A 19,164-nucleotide genomic window follows, 5' to 3' on the forward strand; every position below is an offset into this window, starting at 1 on the left:
TGGGCTTCATTGTAGCAATTGACAAACTGATCCTAAAGTTAATGTGGAAATTCAAGAGACCCAGAAGAACCAAAATGATCTTCAAAAAGAACAATGTTGGGAGACTCATATTCTCGAATTCCAGAATTTACTACAAAGTTACAGTAATCAATACAGTCTGGTACTGTCATATGACAGACCTATCAAACAATAGACTATATTGAGTGTTCAGAAATAAATCCCTACATCTATGGTCAATTGATTTTCAACAAAGGTCTCAAGATCATGCAATGGGGAGAGAAATTCTTTCAAATAAATAATAAAAAATTATATGACTCAACGATTCCATTCTTAATTACATAGCCAAGAAATGTCACTCGTTTACAAACATTCATAATACCATTTTTCAGAATATCTAAAAAGTGAGAACAACCTAAATATCTCTCAGTTGGTAAATATATAAACAAAATGTGACATCCATACAATATAATACTATTTGGCAATAAAAAGAAAAGAAGTACTGATCCTATGCCACAATATGAGCGAACCTTAAAAATATTATGCTATGGTAAAGAAGCTAATCCAAAAAAAATACTGTATGAGTCCATTTACACGAAATGAAATGAAAACATAGATTAGGAAAATCTATAAAAACAAAAGTAGATTAGTACCTAGGGCTGAGGAAGAATGATGCGGGATACATGGAAAGTGACTGCTAGGCAGTATGGGGTTTGTGTTGGGGATGATAAAAATGTTCTAAAAATTGATTTTGGTGATGGTTACACAACTCTGTACTAAAAATCACCAAACTGTATAATTTAGTTGGGTGAATTGTATGGTACATATTATTAAACCTGTTTCCAAAAGAACCCCACAATACTATACATTAATAAGTAGAACTTGACTCCCAGATAAAAAGGGCTTGCTAAAGGAGAATATGGAGGTAGATATTTTTCTTCTTGGGCATTTCACTGAAAACAAGTGGTACAAAAGAAATAGTGGTATGCCCATTATTTGTATAATTAAGCAATGAAATGAGAAAAATAACAAGACAATCAACATTAATAGAATGCTCTAAAAAATACAAAGCACTCGCAGGCATGCCTGGGTAGCTCAGTGGTTGAGCATCTGTCTTTGGCTCAGGGTGTGATCCTGAGGTCGTGGGATCAGTCCCACATCAGGCACCTCTCAGGGAGCCTGCTTCTCCCTCTGCCTATGTCTCTGCCTCTCTCTTGGTCTCTCATGAAAAAATAAAATCTTTAAAACAAAAACAAACAAACAAAACCCACAAAGCACTTGCTCCTGCAGCCAACAAATGATAAACAAATTACCTGTCTCCTTCCCTGAATTCAAACATAGTGATAACATACAAGATATAAAAATGTTGCTGATTATCAAAACATACTCAGCAATTCATACAAAATCTTAAAAGAAACAGTTGGAAAGATAGAAGGGGATTAGGTGTATTATAGGAAGTAAATGGTGGCCTGAATTAGGAGAGTGCCAGAGGTCCACATTCTCTGGATGCTCATCTCACCTGCAGGGGTCAGGAAAGCAGCAGAAACAGCCCAATGCCAGACCAAGGCTGCAAATTAATGGTAGGGTAGCTTTAGAGTTCAGCTGGGATGTGGAATCCCAGAGCCATACATGCAGGAGCCTGGGCAATCCCTAAGCATTCACCTATCCCCACCTCAACTGCGGACCTGCACCTTCATCAGAGGGAGGCTACCATCTGATAGGAATAATGATTGGGAAGGAAGTACTTTAAAGTTCTCAAGTGAAAGGAACATGCATGACAAATGAGCAGTGGTGACTGAACCCAGATTATACACTACAAGCAGCTTCCTCACGCCCAACCACTATATTACTCGAAAGAGCACAATTGAGAGTCAAGGATTTTATCCCTCTTCCTAAGTGTGGATCCTAGTAGCTAAAATAAATATGTGTACATAGAAAAAAAGAAAAGAGAACTCTGAAGAGTGAATGCACCATGAAGAAATTGAAAAATGGAATGATCTATACCAGAGGAAGTCAAATACAAGGGAAGGCATGGAATAGTATTTAAATTAAATATAATGAATGGCTTCAGAAAGACAGGGAGGGCATTAGAAATATGAGGTATCCACAAGCAGCTGTGAAGAAAAGAACAATTGCAGCTATTAACAACAAAATATATCATTGTTGATATGAAGTCAGTGAATGGGTTAAATAGCAGAAAGGATGCACTCTTCAGAAAGCAGTATACTAGAATGGCAGATCGAGGAATGTTCCCAGAGGCAGCTGGAGAAGATGAAAGAGTAAAAATAATGAGAGACAAGCTAAGAAATATAGATGATGGAAGAAGTATCAAGAGTGTCTAGTGGGAATTCCGGGACAGAATACAGTAAGAAATATTAAAAGAAATAGTAACCAAAGATTAGTCAGCATTATACAAAGTTATAGGGCTACAGATTTAAAGGGGGGCACAGATTGGTAAATACGAGGTAACATATACATGTCAGAGAGAGAGATTTAAGAATATTGAGAAACAAGAGAAAATTCTAAATGATTGCAAAAAGGAAGTGGAGATCATTTACAAAGAACAAAGAATATAACTGACATCAGACTTGAGACAAGGGCATAATACCTTTGAAGTTTTGAAGAAGGGAACTTTGAAACTTAATTTTATATCTAATTAAACCATTATTTACATGTGAGGACAAAATAAACATATTAGTAGGCATCTGAGGTCTCAAAGAGCATGCCACATAAAATTTCTCTTTGAAAAATATAGTGAAAGATGAAAGAAATGCATGAGTAAGCATCTAGATATAAAGAGTAAAGAAGGGTAAAGACAGTTTATTGTTAAATATACCATAATAAAAAAAAACTATGCCCATAATATCTGGATTAAAATTTCCAAACAGGGATCCCTGGGTGGCTCAGTGGTTTAGCGCCTGCCTTTGGCCCAGATCGCGATCCTGGAGTCCCAGGATCGAGTCCCACGTCGGGCTCCCGGCATGGTGCCTGCTTCTCCCTCTGCCTGTGTCTCTGCCTCTCTCTCTATGTCTATCATGAATAAATAAATAAATAAATCTTTAAAAAATTAAATAAAATTTCCAAACAGATTAACATAGGGTAGGAGGAACACAGGAAGTTGAGAGCATGCTAAAATATTAATTTTGTTTGAGACAGATAGGGCAGGAATGTGTTTTAATAAACTTTTAGGCAGTGATGAGGAAAATAACCATCACTATGAATCATGGTAAGTAACAGGTAACCATCAGAAACCGAGATAGAATGTGGAAAATTGTTTAGTAAAAGGAAATCAATTTATCCAAGAGAAACAGAAAAAGAACCAAAAAGAAGGGTAGTAACAACAAGAACAACACACACACACATACACACAGGTGCACACATGCGTGCGCACACACAATGGAGCCCCTAAAATAAACTTTGGGAGTACAGTAATTATTGTCAATGTAAATAGATTCAGGCAATTAATCAAAAGATAGACTACAGAATGACTGGGTAAATAAAAAGTGAATAGTCACTTCTTTAAGGGATAGGTAAAAAACAAAAGGACACAGAGAAGTTGGAAGTAAGGAATAAAAGGACAGTAGGCAAACGAATTAAAACTAAGTAGAGGTAGAAATCTCTAAACTCTACAAAATAAAATTTAATGTTAAAAATGACAATGATAAAGAAGGAAATAAAATTTGGAAAAAATAAAAGAAATGGAATGATTATGAACACACACAAACACACACACACACACACACACCTAACAATACATTCCTGAACACTAGTAAGCAGCAACTGACACACTGGCAGTGTGCCCATGCGTGTGAATTACATTTGCTCTTTAAGTTTGTGAGTTTTCTAGTTCTCCATTGGTTCTGTTCCTCTGTGAATTGTGTATGTATTGTTTACATTCATTTTTCTCCTGTGACTTGTGTTTTCACAGTGTTTGACAATGTTTTTAACAGATGAGGAGAAAAAGAAGTCGGATTCAAATAGTCCAGGTTTCCTATTTGTTAAAGACTTTGTACTAAAGTGATGTGATGCAAAGGGCCAACATGATATTACAGTATCTACTGTAACTTTCATTTAATCATTCTGTCTTCTAATTTCTCCCCCAGTAATGGAAGATATACATATTAATTTCCTAATGTTCTAAGCTTCCATGGCAACCTGTGATGTAGAATAGTAAAATATCAAGTACACAAAAGCTAAAAAAAATCACAGAGAAACGTCCTCTAAAAATCAGCTCTCTGGATAACATCCGCACGGCCTGATTCAGTTGTTTAATTCTTTTTTCCCCAAAATAACCAAACTGCTATAGACAGAATCAATTATATTTGTACCTAGGTTTTTGGAGGAGTCTATTTCTTTTGCTTTCCTTGAAGAAAAGCAAGATTTGAAAATAGCAACATGAAATTAGTCACATAAGGGGATTTAAAAAAAAAGGGGGGGGATACAATTTTCGAACTTCATAGCGTTTCTTAATCTTTCTACTTAAACGTCTTACCATCCATGAAATGTAAATAAAATAAAAATAATAAGAATACAACTAAATGACTATGCCTCAAAATGCTTTGATTTTTGTAAATCACAATCTGTGGATTTTTTCTCTCTGTGGTCATTCTTTTCTGAAGCCATTCCATGCATTATTTCAGGAATCTAGTACCACACATTTACTTGCACATAATGATTTCTCCTTCACCATACTCTATTTCTGCATTTGCAATAAAAGAATACACTAATATAGCCACTGCTCCAAATAAAAATATTCACTACATTCTACAATTCTCAACATTCAAAACTGAAACTATGTAATTAAAATGCAACTCCTCTCCCCCCACCTGTTACGGTCAACTTCATTAAAGATAAATGTGAATTATTAACTAGAATATTGGGCACTCCAAAGACTAAAAATAGGGTGCTTCGTTTCTTCAATCACACCTGTATCTTAAATTCCTTCAGCTCCTATCTGTCAGAGAAAGGCTGCAGGTGAGCAGTCTGTCACTCTTGCCTAGGCTAATAGATTCTCCAGTGGCTTTTGTTACAGCTCATGTCATGCTATTAAAACTATGTGCCTTGGAAGTGGCATAACATATGTAGCTGAATCTTGTCAACTCTACATAATCGGACTGTATTTGGCTGCACAAGCAGATGCAGATTAGAGAAGCAATATAAATATGCAAATCACAGTGGTCCCCTTTCGGCACCACAGTTCCTACCTCTAATGGCCCTCGTAGAAACTCGGTTTGTTCAGCTCCTACTTCCAGTGCTACATCAACGGAAGCAAAGGGACGGCTGGCCATCTGCTGTCGTTCTCGAAGTAGTTGCTGGAGGGGGTTAAAAATGATTTGTTTAAAATAGGTTAAAAACACATGAAATTCAACAATACCTGGTTCCATTTTTAACAATGGTACTCAAAACTTAGGAATCATCTGATGCCCGTATCTATAGCTAGATCAATAAAATGAAAATTGTTTTTTCCCCATGGCCAGGGTCATAAATCCACAGAGGCTTTAAACACATGGTACCTGCAAAGAACTTTTCTCCTGACCTCTATCCCACAGACCTAATGAAATGTACCCAAAAACATTTTGAAAACTTAAGGTGGGAGGTGCTACCTCAGTAAAAAGTGTTACTATGATGGTGGCTATGTCAAGTTTTGCCTCGCAAAATAATGCAGCTTTTGTCTCAGCTGAAAGTAAATACCAATAAAAGTGTTTAACAAAAGATAGTAAAAAGTTTCAAAATGCATTAATAGAGATTAAAGAAACATATACCTGCCAAGACTAAGTCTTGGAAGTTGTCAAGATCCTGTCAACTGCTGTGGAACCAGGAGGAATTGTTACTGACAGTGTTTGTAACTTGATTCAAACCATCTGTGTTCATTATTGAAAATAAGGAATGATTAGTAGGCTGCAAAAATTTTGTGCTAGGGCTTCTAAAGTACCCCAAGATACTTGTTTCTTTTTCCTCATGCCTACTCTGGGCTTTGCCCAAGCTAAAAGCAATAAACTAGCAAGTCCCAGCCAACTCCCAACCTAATTTATATTTCTGCCTTTCCTTGTAATTATAATATTCATTAAGTCATGATAAGAAAAAATTGATGACCAGCAGTAGATATTGCAAATCTTGCCCTTCTCATTCTACACAGCTAATAAAATTATTATTAAATATTAAAAGTGGATGAGCAATGCAATTAAACACTCTTTCAAATGAGAAGAAAATCCTATCACTGAAAAAGGCAAAATCCTTGAACACAATGAATAACTTCATTATTCACAAAGATTTTTAAAGATTCACTGGCATTAACTTAAAACGTTAACAACTGGTATTTGAATGTAAATGTATGTCGTGCTGTGATGCATCATTCATAAAATTTCCTTTTAGATGATGAAGGAACAAAAGCCAATACTTGATGGCAGTTTATTATTTAACATTTTCATTTTAACACTTGTAACACAGCAGTGACTGTGTTCATGAAATGAGCATCTAAAATATAATTTAATACCTGCTTTGTCATTATTAAAAAGAGAACATCCACATGCCAATATGGATGGGATAGAAATAATACAATTATCACTGAGTAATAGCTGAAGTTCTTAAATTTTATGTTTATTTAAAATAATGAAGATACACTATAAACATATTCAAAGTAAAAAGTAAATGATCTAAACTACCAAATTATTCACTTACTATAACCTCAAAATTATATTATTAAAAATACAGCTGCTAGAAAATAGAATCTTGTCTGTGCTTCTCTTAGGAGTGGTCAATAAATCTGAACATTTTGTCTAAACAAAATGCAAACATAATGTTACTTCAAATGCCAAGGGATACTAACTGTAAAAGACACCATACCCCTTGTCTCTTAGATAAGAACATACATACAGACCCACACAGAGACATAGACACACACACACACACACACACACACATACAAATATACAAACTACCTTTCCTATGGTAATGTACAAATTGCTATGAGAAAACTGTTAATTCTAGTTTGGGTTTATTTTTTTATTTTATTTTATTTTTTTTAAATTTTTATTTATTCATGATAGGCACACAGTGAGAGAGAGAGAGAGGCAGAGACACAGGCAGAGGGAGAAGCAGGCTCCATGCACCGGGAGCCTGACGTGGGATTTGATCCCGGATCTCCAGGATCGCGCCCTGGGCCAAAGGCAGGCGCCAAACCGCTGCGCCACCCAGGGATCCCTCTAGTTTGGGTTTAAACACAATTTTCTAACATTTGTATTAAAAAGTTTCTTCATCTGCGGTACCTGGAGGGCTCAGTGGGTTAAGCATCCAGGTCATGACCTCAGGGTTGTGAGATCGAGCCCAGCATCAGGCTCCATGATAGGTGTGGAGCCTGTTTAAGATTCTCTTTCTCCTTTTCCCTCTACCCCTCCCCACCCACATTCTCTCTCCCATTCACAAAAAAAAAAATATTTTTTTCATTTGCACTAGTTTTTCTCAGATTACAAATGGCATCTCATATAATTAAGAGATTTTTCTTCCACCTTTTTATTTAAAATCAAGTTAGTTAACATAAAGTATTGTATTGGTTTCTGAAGTAGAATTTAGTGATTCATCACTTACATATAATACCCTTGCTTGTCACAAATGCTCTCCTTACCTATCACTAATTTAGCCCACACCCCATCCACCTCCCCTGTAGCAACCCTCAGTTCTTCATAGTTAAGAGATTTTTAACAAAATTAACAGCTTCTGCTTCCTTATCTTATATTTTCCCTACATCTGAAAGTAAAAGGTCTACAAAATACAATTCATGAATACTCAATACCACATATTGTAATAGAGGCCTATAAATATTCCAAATTCACTATCTTTGACAAAGAATAAATTTCTCTGTACTATAACATATTATTGTGATCTGCAAAACTCATAATAAAGAAAAATCAGTGATTATCGTATACTTATGTTCATTTAAAAAATATTAGTCAAATACAGAGGTATTTTTAAAGACACTGATTTGTTCTTGAGCTTTCAATTTCCACTTATTTTTAAGAATGGAATGACTACTACAGTAATGTTTGCAAAGCAGAAGAAAAACATTGTTCTTGCCCAAGACCATAATGCTATAGTTCATAAAATGAGACATGGTAATGTAAAAATAATTAGGGTACAAGATAATGTACAGTAAAGGATACAAATAGGAAATTAGCCAAATGAATTCACTCCAGGCTACTTAGTAGAGGACTAGTTCGAGGACTCTGGCTGAGAAATTTGAGTTTCTGACCTTAGAAAACTTATGCAAATATTCTGACTGAAACTCAGAAAAGATAAGTCCCCCTTCTCCCTGAAACACTCTTGCTTCGATGTTATGGCTCTAAAATAATAACATAAAATAAAGTGAGATTCTCTTTGTTACTAATTTCTGGCTTTCAGCCATATCCTTATCAATTGTCCTCCCTCTTGCCAGTTGACATCTTCCTGAATTCAGTCCCCTCTGTGTCAGAACAGACATCCTTGCGACTTAACTTGTGTCAAAATTTGTCTGACATGCAATATAGTCAGACTCTGGACTTTAGAAGGATCTGTGCCTGAATACCAGTTCTTCCATTTATTAGCCATTAGAGCTTAACTGAACTATTTAGACCTCTCTAAGCCTTAATTTTGCTCATTTACATAGTTGGGATATTAATAGTGCCGACACCTACACCTATACCTCAGAGGACTTGTTTTGAATCCCAGCTTCTCCATCCACAAATGCTTGGACCATAATCAAATACTCAGACCTTTCTAATACTTATTATTTCTCTCCATAAAATGGGAGTAGCAATAATATCATAAGGGATAAGGCACTGTAGAGATAATGTACTTGGACAGCTCAACACAGAGGCTGGCACCCTGTGAGTACTCAGTAACTGTTCATTGGTACAATTATTATGTTAAATTTCAAGCACTAATTTTGTCTTTGAAGGTGGCACACTAATTACCACAGGCCCATTTTCTTCAGCACTAGTGACACATTTTGCTCCATTACTCTCCCTCTTGACAAATGTTGCAAATTTATGAGACAGTTGGAAAATGTCATGATTGTGGTAAAATGAATTTAGACTTGGAACGGCTTTCTGCTATTTGTGACTAAGAATGATAAAACCTCAACCTAAAAATTAGCAGGAAAAAATAGAGTACTTTCTTAAGAACTTTTGAAATTTAATTAATTAATTTTGTGATTGTGATTTTTATATAAAATGAAGTTTAACATTTTGCACAGCAATAAGAAGCCATAAAACAGATGATCTGTTTTATAACTAATCTGCTATTGCCAATTATTCAGCATAAAGATAAAGCCAAAAGAACAAATTGACCGTAATACAATAGATTATAATCATGCTGCCATAAACACTGTTGTGAAGAAAATTTAAAAATTAAAGAGATGTTCATAGTGTCATGTTTGTTGTCTATAATAACTTTTATTATTCAAAATGTCTTACAAAACAACCATGAAATTAAAAATATGAAAATCCTTGTTTAAATATGGCAACCAGGAATAGTCATTGATTTTATCAAGTGTATATATGATAATTTTTCCACTCAATACCTCTCTCTCAAATGCTGTATCATTCTTCTAAGTTCATACTAACCACCTTTCCAGCAAAAGGCAAACAACTCTCTAACAGATTTTAGGATAATAATCCTTAAAAACACACAAAAAGCAGAACAGTAACTAACTGTCCCCAGTTGTCTTCATGTCTCCTTCCTGCTATGTCTAGGTTCTATCCATCCTTCTCCCCAAATTCCAAGTCTTTCTACCTGACCCCAAGTTTGAAATGATCATCTTACCTATGAATTACTTACTATATTAGTATGGTACTATCTCTTTATATCCTTATATTTTTCTGAAATCTTCTTCAAGGAAAAAATATCTATTTTTATTTTTTATTCCCCACAGCTCTTAGTTGGTAGTCAGTAGTATTTGTTGAATGAGCAACTAATGAATGACATAAAGTATAAAAAATCTGTATCATCCAAATGTGAATGAAAGCAAGTTATGATAAAACTAATTTCAATTATGATTGAGCTTTTTAAAGTAAGTGTCCCCTGATATTCTAGAACTTATGTTTTATCATCCAAAGTAACATAGATATTTATTTTTTTAGAATGGGGCAATTTTGTGGAAACAACAAATCAATAGCAGGTTTCATGTTGCTTCTCATTTACTTTATTGTAATACTGCAAATATTATGAAAAGAATCTACCATAAAGTCATCATAGTGCATTTATATTTTTAATACCAATTACATTCCTAAGATTTTGGAAAGGCATAAATGGAGCAATCAAAATGATTTAGTGATTACTCTTGAGCTTACATACTAAAATGAACAAAGTGTTTGAATTAGAGATTAAGCAACATTTCGTGAAAAGGAGTATTTCAGTTATTTACACAAACACATTTAACAGAGCAATAGAAGTGAACAATCGATTTTGTTATTTTGGTACCAGTATGGTACAAGGAAGTAAAAAGAAGTGACAATAGCTTTTTGTATCCTTAAATTAGGAAAGTATGATATTCTATCATTTTACATAACAGAAAATACAAGGCACAAGTCTTAAAATCTTATTCCGAATACTGGGAATATACTGCTTCCCAGTCTATCAGTTGGAAGTCGGTATTAGTACTTTATTGGAGTGGCCTGGCATAACACCTTTGTTCATGTTACTTTATTTTTTTTTTTAAGATTTTATCTTTTTTATTCATGAGAGAGAGAGAGAGAGAGAGAGAGAGGCAGAGACCTGGGCAGAGCTTCTTGGGAAGCAGGCTCCTCGCAGGGAGCCCGATGTGGGACTTGATCTCTGGACCTGGGATCACACCCTGAACCAAAGGCAGATGCTCAACTGCGGAGCCACTCCAGCATCCCAGTGCAGGTTACTTTAATTACCCTTTTCTAGATTTCTGTAATCTTTGACCTATTGGGACTATGTTACTCTTGAAATGGTGGTTTACTTAAAAATAAAAAACTTTCAAAGAGCTTCTTGACAGGTATTCATCTAGTTTACGTAAAGTGTTCACTTTAGGGATGCCTGGGTGGCTCAGTGGTTGAGCATCTGCCTTCAGCTCAGGGCGTGATCCTGGAGTCCCAGGATCTAGTCCCACATCGGGCTTCCTGCATGGAGCCTGCTTTTCCCTCTGCCTATGTCTCTGCCTCTCTCTCTCTCTCTGTGTCTCTCATGAATAAATAAGTAAAATCTTAAAAAAAAATGAAAGTATTCACTTTCAGTGACTTTTGAATTGTTTTTTTTGCAAATTTGTAGTAACTTGCAAAACAAACTTCAGTGACAGTCCAGGAGAGATTTCATCATTCAGAAGATTCCACTAAACCTGAAGTTCACTCATTTTTCTTCACTATTTTAAGGCAAAATGTCCTCAGTTGTCAAATGGCCATAACAAATTTTCCTGGTAGGTTGTTCAGGTACATAGGGTTGTTTGAGCAATTAGGTGACAAAAATAAAACCTACCTTTAATATCATCAAACCTGTGACCAGAGAAGAAGAAAACCAAAATGGAAAATGCATCTAAGTGTTCCAAAATATAAAGTTCAATATTTCCTCTACATTGGTAATAGGTTGTTTCAGCTTACAAATATGTATATTTATACATGCATGTCAATAACTGTGTGAAAGTGTCTATGTGAATACGCATAAAATTCACATATGATAATTCACACTCAAATTACAGCTAAAACTCATACATAATAGGCTAAGATAAGGATTAAAATATGCCAGCAAATGAAAGTCATTGTTGTCATTTTGATAACACCACGCATATAATTGGTATGCGTAAGGCAAAGTCCTCATGGATTCTTAGCTTGAAAAGGAACTTAGAGATCTCTAAGCCACAAATTCTTCAACCTATAAACCATAGATCTCTAAATGATAAATAGATGAATACCAGAAAATCTCTGCACTAATAGATATTTTTCTTCAAAAAAGGCTTTTTTTTTGTAGTTTCAGTGGATTCAATAATTTAACTTACTGCTATCTTTAGAAGCTAATTGCCCCTCATCCAGAACCAGAATGTAACTCAATTACTTTCTTAAATTCTTTCAACAAATCTCTTAATACATATTAATGCTTAAAAATAAAACAGAATAAATAATGAAAGCAAGAAAGACTACTTTAGAATTCTCTACACATCCCTATTTGTTGGATAAGAACTTGATACATATCTCAAAAGCAGCATGGGTTCAAAAGCTCAAACATCTATTTCTAAAGTTTCTTTTTAATTCTTCATCTAGCTTAGTGGTTCTCAAACTGATGTTTAGGAGGTTGTATGTGCAATATCATCTATAATCTATAGTGAATGATTTTGTCTCCATATCGGCCTTATATACTGACTTTATTTTTTTTACTTTATTTTATTTTGTTTTGGGGGGGAGGGGCAGAGAGAGAGAGAGAGAGAGAGGGAGAGAGAATCTTAAGCAGGCTCCATATTCAGTGCAGAGCCTGACATGGGGCTCGATCTCACAACCCTGAGATCATGACCTGAGCTGAAGTCAAGGGTCAGGCACTTAATTGACTGAGCCATCCAGTCACCCAGTTAACATACTGATTCTAGATAGCTTCTATGTAGTGTAATCTTCATGGAACTCTAGAAATTGTCCATATTGTCAGCAGCAGAGTGGTATAAACTGTATGGCCTGATAGTATCACCATCATTTGTATATAATAAGGTCTTAAGAGCTCTCTACCGACAGGAGTTAAAGAAAACACATCTTACTTTTACAAGTAGGGTCATTTAAGTGTGGACTGACTTTGTCTAGGTTAATTTAGGCAGTGTCAAATAAAACAAAGTATGACAGATCTTCCTTATCCTTATGTATTCATGGTTATGTATTCTTAACATCAAGGGAGCCAAAACTGTACTTCTCACATGGCACAATTTTTCCCAATTGAAGTTTGAATCCAAGAAAATAGAAAAAGCACCTGACAACTGTCTCTATATATCAATCAAGGTAAGTCTGGATGGAAAGTAGGTTTAATCTAAAAAAGATTAGACCTTTACCAAAATTTGATTTTTTTCCCACTACAAAAGCTATCTAGAGCATCCACAAGATTGCTTATCAAATCAGTTAAGCTTTGTATCATTGGATAGACCTTGGGAGAACCATTTTGTTTGGAAAGATCAAGCTGGTTTGTGGTGTGGAAAAAAACTAAGAAAAGTAAAACAAAACGAAACAAAAAAAGAAAAGTAAAACATTATTCCTGTCAAATTGTCACAAATCCACTCCAGAAATTACTAGTATTTGCTAGCATATTTGCTAACATTTCTTTTAATATTTTGAAGTAAGTTAGAATTGGTAACTTCATCATTTCTCTGTACTTTAAGTGAAATACTAACGTGTTCCAGCATAGTCAATTCCTGGTTTTCATCAACTGCGTGTGCCTGTTGACTGTATGAATGAAGAATTCCATCTTGTGAACACTTTCAAAAGAAAATCATTTGTATCCTGATAATAGTAAATAGCTGATTTTCTATTCAACACTTTGATAATGCAGATGATATGCTTTGTATATTTCTTTTTATCTTACAGTTGGCAATATATTATTTAATTCGCTAATGAAAAAAGAAGTATGACTGTATGTCACCTCTTTATGCATTAGCAATAAGAAAATAATTCTCAGTAAAGTCTCCCTGCCTTGTCAAGGAATTTTATTAAGGAACAAAAGCAGATTCTGAAATTATTTTTTACTTGTCATTCCACAACATGAATCTTAAAGAGTTTATAATTCTGAGCAGAATTTTTTTCTTTCCTTCCCTCTCTTCCCCTCCTTTCTTTTCTTCTCTTTTCTTTTTCGTTCATTCGTTCTCTCTCTCTCTCTCTCTCTCTCTCATAAAAGCTCATTCTTAAAACCATTTGATAGAGAATTTTTTTTACCTTCATCCACTTAGTGAATAAGTTTGGCTTATTAAAAAAAATCTTTACTGAGTTCCTACTGTGTGCCAGACACTTTTCTATATATATAAAAGGTGACTCTTTTTATTCTATTCAACAAGCTTTGACATGCTATTAAGAAAATATATCAGGGACTCTTTTAGACTATCTACCAGGAGACTAGAAGCAGATAACTGGGGAATAATCTGATGTTGAATGAAGTACTTATATGGACTGGATTTAAAAGCAAAATAGTCTTGCTATTTCTTAGTGGACAAAAACCTTAAGATATGTAAGAATGTTGCAGAATTTTGGAGGTTACTTCAGGAAATTCTAAAATTTGGATTCTTAATCCTTTCTTTGTGACATAGATGGCATCATTGATTTAGACTTTGCCAAAGATGACCTCACTTCTGAATGAAAGAAATCATGCAGAATGGATTTATGTAGAACCGAAAAAAACTCGGCTCTTGCTTGATACCAGAACATCCTTTCTAGTGATCAATAGGAAATACAATGGACCTTTGCAAGACAGTATTTTGTTTTGTTTGCACTTCTTGACATTAAAACAAAAAGTCAAAAATAAAATGCTGATTGTCAATTTTAGAGATTACTCTAGGCACTTAAAAATCATTACTAACAGCATATAGAAGTCTTGTTTGTTCAACATGTACTTAAATAAAATATTACCAAAAATTACTAAGAAAATATATAATGATTGGGAAAAAGAGAGATAGCAGAGGGAGAAAGTGCTTTAGGTAGGGTGATTACAGAAAGTCTAAGAAATGTCATTTAACCTGAAACCTTGAATACTCAGGACACATCCTCAAAAGCTCAGTAGTTTAAAATAGAAAAGTGTATTTCTTGCCCACACAAAATCTACAGGTCTAAGTAACTTCCCCATCTGGTAACCCAGCTATAAAGACTGCTTCAGTCTTGAGGTTCTGCATCCCAACTCAAGGATCCTTTGAGTGTAAGGGTAGAAGTGCTAGTGAATCCTGTACGGACTTTTCAGTGCCTTAGATCAGAAGTGATATATATCACGTTCCATAAATAGTCACATGGCCCACCCTAACTACATGGAGGCCAAGAAAATGTAGGGGAACAAGTGAGGTATTCAGTTAATGGAGCAAAGGAAGCCAGAAAAGATCATTTCACGCAGAGGGAACAGCAATTCAAAGTTCTGGAGGCAAGTGTCTGCTTAAAGTATTCATGAAACAGAAAGAAGTCCGAGTCTTATGAAGTAAGGCAGCAAGGAGCAGAATGGTCAAAGGATAATTCTGGCTTTATCAAAGTTAAGAGAAATAAAAATAACATATATAACTCATCAGACACCATAGATTTAAGGAAATCATATCTATTACTTTTTAAAACATGATTTCTTTTTGTATTATTCAGAGTCCACTCTTATCGTGTCAGAAGTAGCTCAGAACAAACAAGTAAGAAAAATAGGCTTTACCATCCTCATATAAAGTTATTCAAGACATAACCAAGAAAACAGCAACAGCAGTTAATCTCAAATACAATGAACCTAGCTCTCCCAATAAGTATCAAAAGGTCAATTTTGTACGTAACCTTCTTTAATACAAAAGGCCAGGTGGTTGTAATTTATCTGAGCAAATCAAAATGAGCAAAAGGATGAGTGCTGAAAAGGTCATTTAAAAGCTAGATCCCCAGAATACATATTACTCCTCAAAGAGTGAAAATGGGAAATGGATAATTTCAAATTTTGGAACACGCACTAGAGAAAAAAAAAAAAGTTCCCCCCACAGGATACACTCCCCCCACAGTCATATTGTGGAATACATGACTTCCCCAAGTTAGAGGTCTAAGTTGTCAGAGAAATACTTGTCCTGCTTTCAAGAAGAAGAGCAAATGAATGCCTTTGACATCCAAGACATGCACAATATAATCCAGTCAACCTTGACGAGGGGAAATATAAAAGCAACTGATTACAATAGAAACGACACATCGACTCCTGCCTGTGTGCCGGTAATTTATGACTGGAGACTCTTGTTACAATAAGGCTCAGATCAATTCTTCAGTAGCGTTTCCCCGCTCTTAAGAATTAATTTACTAAAGAAGTATTTTTTTCTCCCTGATTCTGGGAATCAATACGAAGCTCAAGATTCATTTTTGAACCACAATATGCTAGCTTCTAGGTTAAGAAATTCTAAATGTAACATAATCTAGTTAGCTTTTACATTTAGTGTATAAGAGGTTCATGGTGGACATTTAAGTAGTTTGGGACAATAATTTTAAAGTTCTTGAAGAGGTACTTAAATCTTCCTGGAGACATAAGTGACTCAAACACTGGCATTTTCCTCTTAATCAATATTATAAAAATATTTTTTTTTCCTTTAAGGAAAATGTGATTATTTTGCTATTAGTGAATGGAGTCATTTTCAGTTCAATATTGAGAAACTCTAAAAATGGTTTTTCTGTAAAATGTTCCTTTGTAAAATAAGACGTCTGTTAATTACAATTTTCTAAAGTCTATTGAAAGATACATCTTGTGTTCATGTACTAATCATTATGATAGATTAATATGCAGTTATTTGTTTTTAATCTTTTGTGAAAGGAGAAATGATACAAATATTTTCTAAACTAATTTCAATCACTTGAATTTTTAAATGTGAAGGGCAGTTAGATGCAGCATAGATTATTCACGACTAATATAAATTGCCTTTCTTATGTACTTGGAATTGTATATGAAACCACAAAAATCAAATTGTAAGAAAAATAAGTGGTCATAGCAGACTCACTGAAATGACTCATTCTCAGAGTTGGAAGGAATCCTAGAGGTTATCTAGTCCAATGTTCCCATTTAAGCAGGGCCAAAAGTGTTCTGTATTTTCTGACAAATGGTCATCTAGCATCCTTGAATATACATAGCAAAAGAATCACTTTTTATCAAGGCAGTATTTTTTCCCCAAAGGTTTATAACACAGAATTCATTATACTGAACAAAACCTTATATTTTTGGGATCTTTTTGGATCATTAAAATTAAATAGGAAACCTTTAATCTCACTAACATTCCTTTAAATATATAGTACATATTTGAAACTTTTCTTATATGTTCAAATTAAACAATTCCAGTATCTTAAATTTTGCATTCATTATTCATGCAACAAACATTTATGGGATACTTCAATGTTCTGGGAAGAAGGCCAAGCACTGCCACTTAAGAGATATGAAATATAGTCCTGTCCTCAAGGAGTTTACTCAGACTCTCATAAAAAGGACAAAACTGTTTCTCATTTAACATAGCTTGCAGCATTTCGTTTTTCAATGTTCCTCTTAAAATGTAAAATGAACACATACTTTAGATGTGATCTGGTTAGTGTAGAATATGGTATTATTTCTCTTAATGTAATCTAAATTAACATGCACCTTAACATAGTTTTTTTGTTTTTTATTTTAAGAACTACTCTGCTGTTGGACCCAATCAACAATTCCAGGTCTTTTCTCACATGAACTTTGATCGAAACAAATGTTCCCACTTAACATTTCTACAGGTGAGTTTTAAAATCTAAATTCAGTACTTTATTACTGAATATTATTCACACAGTATTATACTGTGTTTAATTTTTCATATTTTAATGTTATTGTTTTTAACCTATTTTTTCTTGAGTGCAGATTTGTCTTTGATCTTCTGAATTTCCAACTAACATAACTAACAGTTAATCCCATATTATCAGTTATGTTAAGCCTCTATACCACTCTCTCTGACCAGGGCAGCAACATTTGATGGCAAGGAAAACTACCAAACAGTGAGTTGTCTTGCTTGCTAGTAACCCAAGGTAAATTATAAAAGTGATTTATGTCCAAGAGAAGGACTATGTCATAAAAGTCCAAGAGAAGGACTTTGCTTTTTATGTGGTAGGGTTTCCTCCATATAGTAATGTCAAAAGATAAAACAGATAAAGCGTATGGATGTAGAAACATCTGGTATATTTTCATGGGCCACATTCAAATATCTACTCTGGGAGAAAATAGATGGTACCTAAGAAGCTCCATAGCTGGTATACAGTCTCTTTATTTTTTATTATTTTTTAATAATAAATTTATTTTTTATTGGTGTTCAATTTGCCAACTTACAGAATAACACCCAGTGCTCATCCCGTCAAGAGCCCCCCTCAGTGCCTGTCACCCATTCACCCCCACCCCCCACCTTCCTCCCCTTCCACCAGAGTTAGGAGTCTTCATGTTCTGTCTCCCTTTCTGATATTTCCCACACATTTCTTCTCCCTTCCCTTCTATTCCCTTTCACTATTATTTATATTCCCCAAATGAATGAGACCATATAATGTTTGTCCTTCTCCGATTGACTCATTTCACTCAGCATAATACCCTCCAGTTCCATTCACGTTGAAGCAAATGGTGGGTATTTGTCGTTTCTAATGGCTGAGTAATATTCCATTGTATACACAGACCACATCTTCTTTACCCATTCATCTTTCGATGGACACCAAGGCTCCTTCCACAGTTTGGCTATTGTGGACATTGCTGCTAGAAACATCGGGGTGCAGGTGTCCCGGCGTTTCACTGCATCTGTATCTTTGGGGTAAATCCCCAACAGTGCAATTGCTGGGTCGTAGGGCAGGTCTATTTTTAACTGTTTGAGGAACCTCCACACAGTTTTCCAGGGTGGCTGCACCATTTCACATTCCCACCAACAGTGTAAGAGGGTTTCCTTTTCTCTGCATCCTCTCCAACATTTGTGGTTTCCTGCCTTGTTAATTTTCCCCATTCTCACTGGTGTGAGGTGGTATCTCATTGTGGTTTTGATTTGTATTTGCCTGATAGCAAGTGATGCAGAGCATTTTGTGCAGAATTTAGATCTAATCAGGCAGAAATTAAAAATCAATTGAATGAGATGCAATCCAAACTAGAAGTCTTAACGATGAGGGTTAACGAGGTGGAAGAACGAGTGAGTGACATAGAAGACAAGTTAATGGCAAAGAGGGAAACTGAGGAAAAAAGAGCCAAACAATTAAAAGAGCATGAGGATAGATTAAGGGAAATAAATGACAGCCTGAGGAAGAAAAACCTATGTTTAATTGGGGTTCCCGAGGGCGCCAAAAGGGACAGAGGGCCAGAATATGTATTTGAACAAATCATAGCTGAAAACTTTCCTAATCTGGGAAGGGAAATAGGCATTCAGATCCAGGAAATAGAGAGATCCCCCCCTAAAATCAATAAAGACCCAACACCTCGACATTTAATAGTTAAGCTTGCAAATTCCAAAGATAAAGAGAAGATCCTTAAAGCAGCAAG

The 19,164-nt window shown here is 35.0% G+C and overlaps 1 protein-coding gene across 1 annotated transcript in view; it reads right to left on the reverse strand.

Moving 5' to 3' along the window:
• ATRNL1 (attractin like 1) overlaps positions 1–19,164 on the reverse strand; it is a 784,866-nt gene that overhangs the window by 234,640 nt on the left and 531,062 nt on the right. The window contains exon 27 of the mRNA XM_072805187.1: positions 5,202–5,309. Coding sequence (XP_072661288.1) covers positions 5,202–5,309 — 108 coding nt within the window. The remainder of the gene's footprint in view (positions 1–5,201; positions 5,310–19,164) is intronic.

The sequence above is a fragment of the Canis lupus genome, chromosome 29 (assembly GCF_048164855.1).
Source record: "Canis lupus baileyi chromosome 29, mCanLup2.hap1, whole genome shotgun sequence".
NCBI classification, from domain to species: domain Eukaryota; kingdom Metazoa; phylum Chordata; class Mammalia; order Carnivora; family Canidae; genus Canis; species Canis lupus.